Source organism: Choloepus didactylus, chromosome 14, assembly GCF_015220235.1.
Source record: "Choloepus didactylus isolate mChoDid1 chromosome 14, mChoDid1.pri, whole genome shotgun sequence".
NCBI lineage: Eukaryota > Metazoa > Chordata > Mammalia > Pilosa > Megalonychidae > Choloepus > Choloepus didactylus.
Window position 1 is genome coordinate 68,647,518 of NC_051320.1, and position 15,494 is coordinate 68,663,011.

At 35.8% G+C, this 15,494-nt stretch overlaps 1 protein-coding gene across 8 annotated transcripts in view; it reads right to left on the reverse strand.

The window, feature by feature from the left end:
* The window catches only part of CSMD3 (CUB and Sushi multiple domains 3), a 1,408,207-nt gene that overhangs the window by 224,412 nt on the left and 1,168,301 nt on the right, over positions 1-15,494 (reverse strand). For all 8 annotated transcript variants that reach the window (XM_037802758.1, XM_037802757.1, XM_037802756.1 and 5 more), the window contains one exon: positions 579-695. In XM_037802758.1, the coding sequence (XP_037658686.1) occupies positions 579-695 (117 nt within the window). The remainder of the gene's footprint in view (positions 1-578; positions 696-15,494) is intronic.

Here is a 15,494-nt window from a genome sequence, read left to right on the forward strand (position 1 = left end):
GGACACATTGTCTTCTCAGTGCCAATGCAGAACAGATTGTCAGGTTGACAAGAAGAGCTGAAATGTCCTTTGCTGTCTTTTTATATTCACTGCTATCCCAGAACCTAGATGCTTAAAACAAAAATCTCTTCTTTCTGGAAAATGTTAATAAAATTAAAACTGATATGATTATTTTGTACCTACTTGTGCTATTATTGTAATATTTCTATATTTGAATTTATGCATATTTTGCAGAGCAGACTTTGCTTTATGCTCTGGTAATTTCCCATTTTATGTGATCCAATATGAAGGCACTTGTAAGGTTACTGACTGTATTTATTTTTAAAAATTAAAAACAATCCTGTTTTCATTTTTATATTGTTGTTCACCTGTGTACTTCACCGTAAATTCAGACTGAGCAGTGACCTTAAAATTTTATTATTACAAAGCTACCACCTAAAAAGAATAGCAGAGTAATGTACTTCATGGATAGTAAATATTGTCATTTAAAAAAACTACTAACATTTTCAAATAGCATGTAGTGGAAAATAAATCATGTCTGGAATGATATACTGTATGATGAGATCAATCTCACTTACCAAACTCCTTGGAAACTGCTATAGAATAAACACAATTATGTCCCACGCTATAATTTTTTGGATAGTTCGGTGATAAAACAGTGCCTTCAGAACCTGTAGAACGACTCCCACAAGGTGCTAGGGAATAAAAATGATGAATATTATTTTAGAAAAAATTTTTTAAAATGCATATTATTAATGTCTTCTTAACATAAATTTAAAAAAAAAATGACTACTGGATTTTAAGGTATAACATCTATTTGCATCTCCCAATGAGATGTCCCACTGTCAAATATTTTGAAAATAAAAAATATGCAGCTACAAAACTTTATAAATATTCCAATTTATTCTTCTCAGGGACTAAATAATATCATAATGTTGTAACGGTGCTATCACTAAAGGTAATAATGGTGGCCTTGCTTTCATTTATGATGATGGTCTAAAATTAATCATCTCTGTTATAATGATCAGAAATTATATATGCAGTAGGAAATTGTTTTACTCACTGTGAGGCTTTGAAACTCTACTTAAATTCAACCCTGATCATGCTGCTGCTGAATTAAGCAAGTCTCTAAATCAGACAGAAACGGTTCTACAAATATACTCACCCACTCATCTAAGTAATCTATTCTCTCATGAACCTTTATTTGCTTATATGATTTACCTTAAAATCAAAGTAATTGCTAATGGTGTACTAAGGCAGACTTTCTGCCACCTCTACCCCAAAGGTGCTATGCTCATATAAAGCTGAGACCAATTCCAATGTTTCTGAAAAAATGAGTAGATGGAGGTCCTGTTAAACACAAGACAGGAAATGCATTAGAATTCATAGTTCTGAAACTCAGAGACAGTCCTGCGCTGCAGAGGGAGATTTAGATATTAAGAGCATATAGGTGATAGTTGATTTCTCAAAGTGCAAAGTGTATAGAATGAGGAAAGATGGCCAAAGAGGAGTTCCTGGGGAACACCCAAGGATCAGATAGCTAAAGGGGGCAGCAAGGAGAAATTAGACTTTGGGGAGACAATGGAGAAGAGAGTTTCAATTAAAAAGGGTTAAATGTTGCAAAGCAGTTAAATGAGAAAGGATCCTGGGTTGACCTGACAATCAGGAGAGTAGACGAATGCTTCTTCCTCACCTTGTGGTTTCCAGGAGAAGGGATTTTCCCTCACCACTCCAGGTCCTGGCCTCACCCCTTACTCCGACAACTGAAGGCAGGAGTAGTTTAGGGATCGGTGATCCCCTGGACAGGAACTTCTGCTTCCTCTGGGGCTGCCCTGCCTACAGAGTTTGCTTTCAGGCCTTCTCCTCTGTGCTGTAGGTTTTATTGGATTGAGTACCCCTGAGGGAGAGGTGTGGTTGTTCTGAAACACCTGTACCTGCTTAGGTAGCCTTTTACTGCCTATCAGCTTTTATCAATTTTAAAACGGAGGTTTGAACTCCTTCAGACTGTCTCTTATTGACTTTGAACTTGTTCAGGGAAGGGGGAGTATTATTTACTATTACCCTCAAACGTTAAAAAGGAGATTTTTAGTGATAGTAACACAATAGTTTTAACTAGAGCAGCCTTCCATAAACTACAGCCAGCAGGCCAAATCCAGCAAGTGGATCAAGAAAGGTCTTTACATTTGTAAAGAAGTGTCCAACAAACAAACTAACTAATAAAGAAGAATTTGCTACAGAGACATAAGTGGCAAGCAAAGCCCCGAATATTTACTATCTGGCCCTGTGCAGAAAACATTTGTCAACGTCTGAACTAGAGAAGAGAGCAGAAGCTAGACTATAGTTAGATGAAGAGTGAGTGATATAAATACAAGACAAAAATCAGAAGCTTGATCATAAATGGAAGGATAATTTAAGGTGGTAGTTGGAGGAAGATGAAAAGCTGAGTCAGTTTTTATTGTTTTATTGTTTATAATGGAGTAGAAGCTTTTTAGGAAACTGGGAAAACCAGGAACACTGATCTTGAGGCCTGGTAAAGATAAGATCAAGAACAAAAGAGGAGTGGATTAGCTTTAAACAGCAGTAGTGGTTCTCCTCTGACATCAGAAGAAAGGGCTGAAGGAGACTAAAACAAAATAGTCTTCTTTACAAACTCCCCAGTTAATGTTTGGTTCTAGCTCTCATTTTATGTCTCATTTTCTTTTTTTTTTTCTTTTTCAATAATTTTTCTTAGAGCAGTTGTAGGTTTACAGAAAAATCATGCAGAAAGTACAGAGTTCTCATATACCTCCCTCACACACAGAGTTTTCCCAATTATTAACAATTTGAATTAGTGTGGTACCTTCATAATGATTAAGGGCCCTGATTTTCTTTTTAAAGAGAGCTGGATACAGCCCATATTAAGTGGCTTAAGAAAAGTGATGAAAGTTTGAAAAAGTCAAAATTTTTGATGGATTGCTGGCCAGTCTATAAAATAATGGTATTATATTTAAAACACATACAACAAAAAGAGGATGTTGTGTTGAGTATGGTGGCTAATGAATGGTCTGCCTTTTTTTCTTTTAATGCTCTAAAAAAGTAAGAAACAGTAATAATGAAACAGTAAGAATGAAACAGACTAAAATTAGAACTCTCTAGAAACAACAACAAATTGACAGTGATGATAATAAGCAAAGATGCATCAATCTCATCACTCATTATTGTTTGAGATTATAGTAGTCAGGTGTATTCTTATTTCAGCACTGATAACTTTATTCAACTGATGATGCTACTGATGAGAGAATGATCAAGGATGAGCAGTATGTTTTATGTTAACTTTCTTCTGCATTTTAAGGTGCTCCAAAATTAAAATTACAATAATTTGAATATATGTGACAAAAGCTCTTATTTTTATATTTGGAAAGTATGAATAAAAAAGAGAGCTTCTAACTCCAGTTCAACTCTGTGGCTTAGTCATGAACATTTTGCCATTCCACATAAATATGTGTCTGACAGCCTAGATTTGTTTCTTGTACTTTATTTTGCATAATGGATATTTAGGACAGCTTTTGTTGAAAATCTCATATATAAACATGACCTTTTTTTAGCCATTGATGAATGAATAAAAAGGTCACAGTATAATCACATGTTCTTATGATACCTAATATTACTTTAGATTCTGTTACTTTTTTACTGGTGGCAATAATTTTACTTCCTTCTGGTCAATGACTGCAGCATGGCTTAATTTATAGCAAAAAACGCATAACACTACAGTGACTGACAATATTTTATGCAGTATATAAATAATATGAATAGGGGAAATTAACTGTGCTGTGAGATACCAATCTACTGCAATCGTTTTGTTTATAAAATCTGAAAGGAATAATGATTAAGCCAGGACAAATTTACTGATTCTCTTGCTATTGATTCCCAGAAACTTTTCACATTCTCTCCTCTCATCATAATTTCATCTTATTGACTAGCAGAGAAAAGTACATCCTCTATCTTTTTGGCTCTGTTAACAGTCAGTAGAAATGGAAGCAAGCTGGGGCTTTGGATTCTATGCTTATTTTAATTTTGACATATACCTGTGGACCTTACATCAAACTTGCCATTGTCTCTCTAAACAGATTAGATCCATCATAATTTATGTGATACATATGACTACCTCCTAAATGTGCCTTTAAAAAAAATAGTGTGGGGAAGAAGATGGTGGCATAGAGAGGAGTGGAAGCTTGTTTGCCCCCCTAGAACAACTAATAAACAACCAGGAACAATGAGTAAATAATCTGGAATAATTGTGGGGGGACTAATGTTACTGTCCACTCATCATACACCAACCTGAATTTGGAAGCATGCCCAAGATCACAGCTTAAAATCTGTAATTAAAAACTGCAGATCCAAGCCAGGAGCCCCCGCCCCCCACGGCCGGAACTACAAAGCTTTGGTGCTAGATAGCAGCACTCTCCCAGCAAGTGAATATGGCTCAGCTGAGCTTCAACTGGGGTTTTAAGTAACAAGCATGGATTGCTCAATACAAGCTATGAATCCCCAACAAGCAGATGGAGGCTTTTGGTGATGACTGACCTTGGAGAGCCAGAGGGTGGCAGTGGACTGGCCCTGGAGGGGGCTTTCTGTTCTTTTTTTGGCTCAGTGGAGAAAGCCTCAGCCATTTTCAGTTCCCAGCACTCTGACCCAGACAAGGGTGGAGACAGCATAGGCAGAGAGACTATTCAAATGCTAATGACCTCTCCCTGGGAGGGGGTATCTTCCCTAAGAGGAAAGAAGTGGGGCCCAGTACTACTACCCACCTTCCATTCAGAACCAGACCCCAGAGCCTGGGAGAAAACAGCCATGGGCCATACCTCCTTACACCAGTCAGGAGCTACAGGCCAACAGGCACTACCTATTGGGCAGGAAAGCACAGTGACTTGAGGCCCCACAGGATGCATCAATCTTCCAAGAAACCCTCAGGGAAACCAAGGCTACAATTCCCTCCTTCCAAGACTGAGCCCATTCTGGTCTGGGAAAACCTGATTGATGTAACCAAGGAAACCAGATGCCTAGACAACAGAAAACTACAACCTACACCAAGAAAAATGAAGTTATGGTGCAGTCAAAGGAACAAACTTACACTTCAACTGAGATACAGGAATTTAAATAACCTCAATTCAAAAAGTTTAGGGAAGATATGGCAAAAGAGATGAAGTATATAAAGAAAACACTGGGCATATATAAGGTAGAAATTGAAACAACTGGCAGAATCAATGGAATCTATGGAAATGAAAGGCACAACACAAGAGATGAAAGATACAATGGAAACATACAGCAGCAGATCTCAAGAGGCAGAAGAAAACACTCAGGAACTGGAGAACAAGGCACCTGAAATCCTACACACAAAATAACAGATAGAGAAAAGAATGGAAAAATATGAGCAACATCTCCAGGAACTTAAGGACAAAATGAAGTGCAGGAATGTACGTGTCATTGGTGTCCCAGAAGAAGAAGAGAAGGGAAAAGGGGCAGAAGCAATAATAGAGGAAATAATGAAAATTTCCCATCTCTTTTGAAAGACATAAAATTATGGATCCAAGAAGGCAGTGTACCCCAAACAGAATAGATCTGAATAGCCCTACACCAAGACACTTAATAATCAGATTATCAAACATCAAAGATAAAGAGAGAATCCTGAAAGCAGCAAGAGAAAAGCGATCCATCACATACAAAGGAAGCTTGGTATGTGTGGATTTCTCAATAGAAACCATGCAGGCAAGAAGGAAGTGGGGTGATATATTTAATATACTTAAAGAGAAAAACCACCAACCAAGAATACTGTATCTGGCAAAACTGTCCCTCAAGTATGAGGGAGAGCTTAAAACATTCTCTGACAAACAGACAATGACAGAGTTTGTGAACAAGATACCTACTCTACAAGAAACACTAAAGGAAGCACTGCAGACAGAAAGGAATAGACAGGAGTGAGAGGTTTGGAACACAGTTTTGGGAGATAGTAGCACAGCAATGTGAGTACACTAAACAAAGATGACTGTGAGCATGGTTGAAAGAGGAAGGTTAGGACCATGTGGGACACCAGAATGAAAGAGGAAAGATAAAGACTGGGACTGTATAACTCAGTGAAACCTAGGGTGCTCAATGATTGTAATAAAATGTACAAATATGTTTTTTCATGAGGTAGAACAAATGAATGTCAACATTGCAAGGTGTTAAAAATAGGGTGGGACTGGGGGGAAAATACAATCAATGCAAACTAGAGACTATAATTAACAGAAACATTGTATTATGCTTCCTTTAATATAACAAAGGCAATATATCAAAGCTAAATGCATATGGGGGAGAGGGGCATAGGGGAAGAGTATCGGACTCCTGGCATTGGTGATGTTGTCTGGCTCATTATTCTACTTTAGTTTAATGCTGTCTTTCCTTTTGTTGCTTTCCAGCTGTCATTTTTTTTCTCTCTCTTTCTTTATTCTTTTGTCTTTTGCCCTCTAACTTCTTTGACTCTTCCTCCTTCTTTGTGGAAGCAATGGAGATATCCTTATATAGATACTGGCGATGGTGCTGAATACATAAATATGTGAGTATACAGGGAACCAACGATTGTTTACTTAGGATGGAATGTACGGTGTGTGAACAAAACCGTCTTAAAAAAAAATGGGTTGGTGAAGAAACCTTGAGGGCACTATATTGAGTGAAATAAGACAGACACATAAGGACAAATATTGCATGGTCTCACTGATGTGAACTAATTATAATATGTAAACTCATAGACATGAAATATAAGCTACTAGGGTATAGAACAAGACTAAAGAATGGGGAACAGTTGCTTATTATGAGCAGAATGTTCAAATAGGGTGAAATTAAACGTTTGGAAATGGACAGAGGTGATGGCAGCAGGTTGTGAGAACAACTAACAGTGCTGAATGGTGTGTGAAGGTGGTGAAAAGGGTAAGCTCAGAGTCATGTATGTCACCAGAAGGAAAGTTGGAGGTGAAAAGTTGGGAATGTATAGAACAGTGAATCTTGAGATGGACAATGTCCGTGATTAACTGTACAAATATTAGAAATCTCTCTCATGAACTAGAACAAATGTATGACACTATAACTAGAAGTTAATAATAGAGGGGCATATAGGAAAAAAAATATACACCTATTTGCAAACTATATACCACAGTTAGTAGTATTTTAACACTCTTTCATTAACAGTAACAAATGTACTATACCCGAATACTATGAATCTATGAATCAATAATGAAGGGGGGGCGGTTAGGGGTATGGGAGGATTTGAGCTTCCTTTTTTGTCTGTCTTTCTCTTCTGGAGTAATGAAAATGTTCTAAAAATTGAAAAAAAATTGTGATGGATACACAGCTGTATGATGGTACCATGGGCAACTGATTGTACACTTTGGATCTTTGGATAATTGTATGGTTTGTGAGCAATCTCAATAAAATAAAATAAAATTAAAAAATAGTGTGTAGAACATATGGGTTATGAGAACAAATGTTTCTGTGAGTAAGAAAGTTTGGGAAATACAGAGGTAAAAGAAACATGGTTCTTTGCTATACAACTTCACTGATTCTTTAATATGATTTGGGGAACGTTATGCTCTTTTTGAAACTTATTTGACCACAGAGAACCTTTTTTCCATAGAACATCTCAGGACCAGCTCACTCAGTACACAATTTTCAAAATGCCAAATTGGCCATTTAAAATGCATTATCACTTTGTTAATAATTACAATGTTTCTATTGTTGGCTGTAATTAATTGCAATTTTGTAGCACTGAATAACTGTGCTTTATGTATGCATTCACATGTATGCATACAAATAATTTTAGGTATTTAAAATTTCAAACAGCCTAATTATCAAATGCCATTATTCTTGGGTCTCCCTGATTCTCAAGGTCCGAAAAACCATTGGTTTTTTTTGCCCATACCTTTACCAAGCCTATCAGCTTCTCTCTATCCTCCCTGCCACTGTAATTGCAATACTCCGGACACTCAACTGTTTTCACATGGGCTTTTCCAATGGACTCTGAGCTGCACTCAGAGTCCACTGGAAAAGACTCAGAAGTTCATTCCACTGCTAGTGATTTTTCTAACCCACAGGTCTTCTTGTGTTTCTCCTCTCTTCCTAGGACAGTGTCTTGTACATGGTAGGTTCTCCTTAAATGTCTGAATGATAATATGAACTATGCTTGCAAGAACAGGCTACTGCCGACTGGTGTTCTACAGACAGCACATTACACAAACATTTCATTTGGTTGAAATTACCTCTGAATACTTATACCAACACATAGTACAGAATCCAGACATACCCTCGATCAATACATCTAAATCATTTTTTTCTTTTGGAAAATGAAAGTTTTGATGTTTCTCTGTTTGATTAACAGGAATCACAGTTGCTTTACATTTAAGGGCTGTACTATGTAAAAGACAAGTATATTAAAACACTAGAAATGTATTCAATGATGAGATGTTCGCAATATAACAGCCATGTAGACTCCGAGTTCCTCTGAGGGAATAGCAAACTTGTGTCTACCATCTCACAGTAGCTAATTCACACTACCACTTCATCAGTCTGGGGTATACCCTCACTGAGTGAGCAAAATAATCTCACAGTTTAATTTCTTATTTTTTTTCTTGTTGTCTCTTTTTCTGTTTGTTTACTTTTATAAATTTTGTTTGGCTGTATTTGTAAGGTTTGATTTGCATAAGTTAAATGTGCCCATGATACAACTATACTGTATATTCTTGTTTTACCCACAAACTTTGTATGCATTGATGCAGTGGACAAATGTGGTATTATAGAGAGTTCCAAGCAATTGGGTTTTAAGACTTCTAGCCACCCAATGAAAAGGAATTCCCAACTATAGTTTGAATAGAAATATAGTGGGTGGGGTGGGGAGGGGTGCTACAGGAGGAGGACTGAAGACAATGGGAGATTGAGAGGGAACCCTGCTACTCTGAAATAGAAGAATCCTAAACCATTTATATGAATAGGTATCTTAGAGTCTATATAATACATGCAACATCTTCTTAAACTACTTGCAATTTCATATCTGTCTCTCCACTTGTGTAATGTATAATTATTAAATATACTACATAACAAAAATTATTAGTGTATAAATTATACTCAGAAAGCAAGCTAGATACTTTGAAAAGTGATGAATTCTTACAGTTCACAAAAGAGCAGTGTTATACACTAAATCAATAATTTACTAGATGTGGCATGTGACTCCTGCAGCTTGAAAAAACTGCTGTTGCTCACAAAAATCTTGGTACCCTTCTAGTAAATGACTTATGTCTTGATATAGCCTGATTGAATGTTACAAATCATAAATTCTGGTATAGAATGTGTTTGAAAGCTGAACCTCCCATGCAAACTCTTTTATTTTTTTTTGAGAAGTCCTCTCCTAATCCTTAGCCTCTGTGATATGAATTTGTAATACAGATGGCTACTATTCCCAGTATTGACTTTATAATTAAAATTACTATAGCTTATTGCTCTCCTGTTTGAAACCTTGATCTTGGTAAAATTACCTAACTGTAGAGCCATTAATTTCATGCCCCTGTACATGTTTCCTATGTAAGCATGCATACTTCATTGCTTTATCTGCCTTAGATGGTAAGCCCCAACACCACACCATGCAAATTCCATTGGACAGTGATCCATGCGAGTGATAAGTTTCCAATAATGCTATTATGGTGATTAACTGAATAAGTCAACATAGTAGGATAAGTGCTTCTCCATCTGTCACCTCATTGATTGTCTGGACTCATTCATTTTATTTAGCTGGCTATGAAGGCATCCTCTTCATCCCATAGTGCTCTGTGAGCGTAGTCTCCAATACAGAGAAGAGTCACTATGGTAAAGGCCTATGAATTGATCTATTCCTTGGGTGATGGATCTTCCATGTTACCATATACAAATTCAGTTAATAATAATGGTCTTGTGGGTGCTGGTAGTTGATATATGTACCTATGTCACTAATTTTTAACCCCATTTTAAAAATTGAGATAAAAATTCACTTACCTTAAAATTCAATCTTTTAGAGTATACATTTCAGTGGTTTTAGTATATATTCACAAAGTTGTGCATTCATCACCACTATCTAATTCCAAAACATTTTCATCACCTGCAAAAGTCACTCTCTATTACCCCCACCCCCAAGCCTCTGGCAATCACTAATGTTTAATTCTGCAGAAAACTGTGTATGGGCAGAGAAGTCCTTAAAATAATTCTGACTGAATTATTGATGACTTTGAAGAAATTAAAATCCCTTTTTCATCTCTTAATTAATTACTCTTCTAAGTCATTGATATTTAGTGATAACAATCATTTATTATTTTTAAAAATTGTTAAAATCAGCTAATATATTAAAATAAAAGGATTTTAGAGGGAAAAACCCTGTGTATAACTCATTAACACCCACCCAGTCATCAAATCTCATTACAAATGATACTTTCTCAGGAAAGTCTTCCATGACTTCTTAGACTAGTTCAGAAGCCCCTATCACACAGCATTCCATCACTTACTTTCAGGACACTGATTACAACTTGTAATTACGTATTTATTTGTGTGGCATTTTGATTAACGCTGTCTATAGCTCTAGAATATAATATCTAAAAGTCAACATTTCCATGTCCTGTTTTTAACACCATTTGTATCTCTGGGTCCTAGCACAATATCTGTTTGTATAACAGACTTCCAATATTTCCAATATATAAATATTTGTTAGGAATGTTAGAAAAAATAATAAAATATGTATTATATTGATATCTACTATTGACTAGATACACGGAACTTAAAACTCAGATATTGCAAACCCTTTGTGTAGGGTAGTATAGCAGAATGCAATATAAAACCCAGGGCTTTGGAATCAGAAAAGTTAATTTTGAATTCAAGTTTCACTATTTACTGACTGAGTAGCCTTGAGAGGAAAATTCAAACAGGAACTGGAGCAGGAAGAGATGAGTGTGTGTGTGTGTGTGTGTGTGTGTGTGTGTGTAGTGTGGGCTTAGGCAAAATGAACTAATGAACTGCTCTGATCACCTACATAAAGGAGTCCTTTATAAAAGCCTTAGGAAGATGAATTAAACTAATCAATCCCAGGAAGGTACAAGGGTTAGTAGACAGGGCAGGTGGAACTTCTTCATGAATGAGGTTTCCAGAATATAAGGAAGTTCCATCTGCCCTTTCTTGTAAACTTTCCCCAGGGATCTGGAGTAAAGAACTCCACGCGAAGACAGGGGAATCCTACAACTTCAACTTGGCTGCTTTTTTAAGGGGTGAGGTCACTGTGCCCGGTTATGAGAGATTAGCGCAGATGCAGTCCTCTACTTCTTTGGACTCTTTATCCTTTAAAAGTGCAGTGGTGAAACAAGAGTCAGTGCTACTGTACAAGGGAGGAGATTGGGGCCATCTTCTCCTTTTCCTTATAATTCAGGGGTTCTTTTCTTGGCTCCAGGAATTTGGACAGGGAAGAAAATGTCTGTATTTTCATCAACCACTAAATAAATTTTTTCTAACTTAAATTTAGCATTTCCTTTAATTATAAATTAGGCAACTAAGCACATTAACTTTAGAAGTAACTGGGACTTTGTCACCAATAGGAATCACAGATTTTTTTTATTACATTATAATTGTTTCATATATCTTGAAATATTGTTTATCCTCCTCACTACTGAAAATTACAGTAGTTATTAAACCTGCTGCTTCTTCTAATTTAATGCACAAAATAAGAAGCATATATATCTTTACCTCAAAAATTTGTTGTTTTTAATTAAATTTTAACTACTTTGATAACTATATTTCAATATAATTGGTTTCCCTTTTAAGCCTACATGTTTATTTTATCTTATGCTCTTAAAAGATGATTCTAAAAAGGGGTCCATCAACTTTAGCAGGAACATAAACAAGTGTAGAAACTAGTCTAATTAGATTCCTTCCAAACCACCTATCTTTCTTTTTTTTATTTTCTATCTACTCTTTCCTCACGGGAATTTGACTCAAGGATTGTTGGTTTGGCCCAAGAAGACCTGGAAGACACTAGTTGCATTGAAGTACCCTTTCTTTCTTGCTCTTTTATTTCTTTTCTTAACAGTTCTAGCCTGAATCAGAAAGGTCTGAGTAGGGACTCAGGGGTATTGGTGAGAAATATCCCATTTTAGGATTGAAGCTATTTCCTAAATATGGTTCAGTTTAGTCACTAGGTCTCCCATGTGTTTCAGTCTAACTCACTGGAGTTATGCTTTGGGATTAGGAAGCAAATTCCTTGATGTCTTCATTTATATATATGTGTGTGTGTGTGTGTGTGTGTGTGTGTGTGTGTATCCCTTAGGAAACTTATAATGAAATGTTCACTGGTTGAAGTGTAAGAGTATAATGATGAGCTTTTCTTTGTATAATAAATGCGAGGAAAGCAACTACTCACCCCTCTCCTTAGGGTATCTCCATAAAAACATAAAAGGCCCAACAATACACTGATTTTGTTCACTTTTAAAGGTAATTTTTATTTTTTTGAATTTGTTACTTTTCACAGTTTCAGTTATTTATTGTGAAATATAACAAATACGCAAAGAGGCAATAAACTTCCAAAGTACAATTGAATAAGTAGTTAAGTAGTTATATAGGAAATTTCCAAAAATGTTATGTTACAGTACCATAGTATTAGTTACTTTCTTATTGTGAAATATAATTTATATATATATACACAAAAAGTTAATAGCTTTCAAGTTACAATTTAACAAGTAGCTACGGAGCAAATTTCAAAGAATGCTATGGTTTACAGTTCCAACATGGAACTTCTAGCTAGAAACTAAGAAAAAGAAAATTATATAGAGGTACAGAATTTATAATCCTTGTTAAATTTCATTTTGTCTATTTCTTACCCCTTTCTCTCCTTTAATCACTTCCCCAATCTTCAGGGATGTCCAGGCAGTGACTAACTTGTTCATGTTGAAAACAGGTGTCAACATTATGGGAAAAGGGGATACATCTGGTTGATGTTCTTGAAGAGGCTATTGCCTCTGAGTTTTGGGACTTAGCTGGCATAGCTCTCTGGAGGATTGAAGTTTCTGAAGAATAAACTTAGTGAGTGAAACTTTTTTATAGAGTCACAGCTAGAGACAGGTATTCTTTAGGGTTTTCGGTACTACAGTTAACTCGGGCTTATCATACTGTGGTCATTTGGCATATCTAGCTGAAGCCTTCATAGGCGTAACCTCCAGGACAGCCTCTCGACTCTATTTGAAATCTCTTAGCCACCAAAACTTAATTTTCTTGTCTTTCTTTTCCCCCTTTTAGACCGTTTGATTTTATAGTGCAAACTCCTAGGCCTTCTCACCAATGAAACTGTAAACATGTACCTACAAAATTAACTCAGTGTACTCTCATAAGGTATACAAGAGACAATCAAAAGGCACATTCATTTGCTTCCAAGGAGACAAAAAAAATTTTAATGTTCTTTGTTTTACTTTACTGTATACATATGTGTGAAATTCTGTTCAGTCTTTGTAGTCTCTTTTGCAGGCTCCCTGTGATGGGCACTGCATTCTAGGTATGCCTATTCAGTAATAAGACTGCTTGCTTTCTTTTATTTAGGTTTTAGTAGGATTTTTTATTTCTCCAACATAAGTAAAGATTTGACTATCTTTTATATCTCTTGTCTTACTGTCTTGATACTATTCTTTAATACTATCTCAATCCTGCCAGAACTTCTAATAGTTATTCTTATATACTTTACTTTCTTCATCTATGGGAGAGAATAATACCTTACTGGGTAGATTCAACTACCTGTATAAATATTTTTTTTTCTGTTTGTCTGCAAAACTAGTGACATATTAAGAAGGTATGTTTGAAGTCCGACTTAAATATAAACTTCATGGTAGTGAGGGTGAGGGGCATCTTAATACAGTGAGAGGCCATGTGACTGCCTACCTGGAGATGTGCTGTGGGGGCTGAGAGGCCAAAGGCAGGGGAAACAAATGGTTTAAATATGAGTCCCCAAGTCAATGGTCATAAGAAAATACATCATGAATCACAGGTGTTGATTGACAATCAAATTGCTTTTTACATGGGCAACTCTACACAGTATGCTACAGAATGCATGAGAGCAGGCATTTATTTGTAACATTAATGATTCTCTAGACTAGCATGCAGGAAGCCAACTGGAGAGATAATGTATGTAGGAGTGATTGGGAAAATAGCAGGTGCTCAATAACATTAGCTTCCCTTCTCATTTACTTTAAAATATATTACTTTTTCCCCTCCATCATAAGAAAGTGATGCATGCTTCACTTTTATCTCAATACTACCTTAATTTTTTTCAGTATGAAATGCATTCCACTTCTGTAGAATATGATCTGACATATAATCTATGTACCAAGTCTGCAAATGTTCAAAATCCCTATGTGCTGCTGATGAGAGGCAAATGTTTGATAATACTTAGAAATAAGTTACCAGTAAGTCTTTGTTTTATGAATATTTCATCTACATACTTTGGTTGTATACCATATGTAAATGACATAAAATACTGAATGACTAAGTATATTAGATTATATTGACTATATATCATTCATAATGGAATGGGACTCTAGATTTGTCTCATATATCAAAAATAATTTGTAGACCTCAAGGACATTGAAATAAGGATCTCAGACTGAGGTGAGTAATGCCACTTAAACAGAAGACCTGGAATAAAAATTTAGCTATTTAATTGTTCATGTACCCAAAAATATGACCATTAAAATTAGTTCATATAATGTTACTAATGACAGAAAACTCTAAGTTGGAAAGCTGTAACTATGAAATAAACTTATTTTTAAATTTTGTTTTTTTTTGTTTTTTTTTTTTTTGTTTGTTTTGTTTGCTTCAAAGCTTTCTCGTCAGTTAATAATAGAGTAAGAGAGCTCTTCTTTTTTTTTAAATTTTATTTTGAAATAAATTCAAAGTTATAGGAACAGTTGCCAAAACAATACAAACCTCATACACAGAACTCCAGCATACCCTGACCCCCCTCCCCCGATACCCCATCCACCAACTTTAACATGCTGTCACACCACCATTTCTCTTTCCCTCCCTCTCTCCTTCCCTCCCTCCCTATCATCCATCATCTATTGCTCTGTCTTCTAAACATATGAGGAGAGCTCTTCTTTTAAAAACTTTTATCATTCCACATATTGTTGGAAGTTGTACAGAGAATGGTGTCAGATGACTATTGGATTTGAAATCTTAAAATAGTTGTGTTTATACACTTTGGACAGACTCAGAGGTAATCAGTGATTGAGTTGTTTGGTTCAATTTTCTACAGAACACAGGACATGTACTATCATGAATAAAAACAAAGATAATGAAAATTGCGTTGTAGATTTTCAAAATATCTGAGTTAGTACTAAATGTATCTATTAAGAGATTTGTATTCTGCCCCAAATTGTATTGTTAATCAGTTATTGGTAGGAATTCACCTTCTCTTAATTCACTTACTTAGCCTGGAGGAA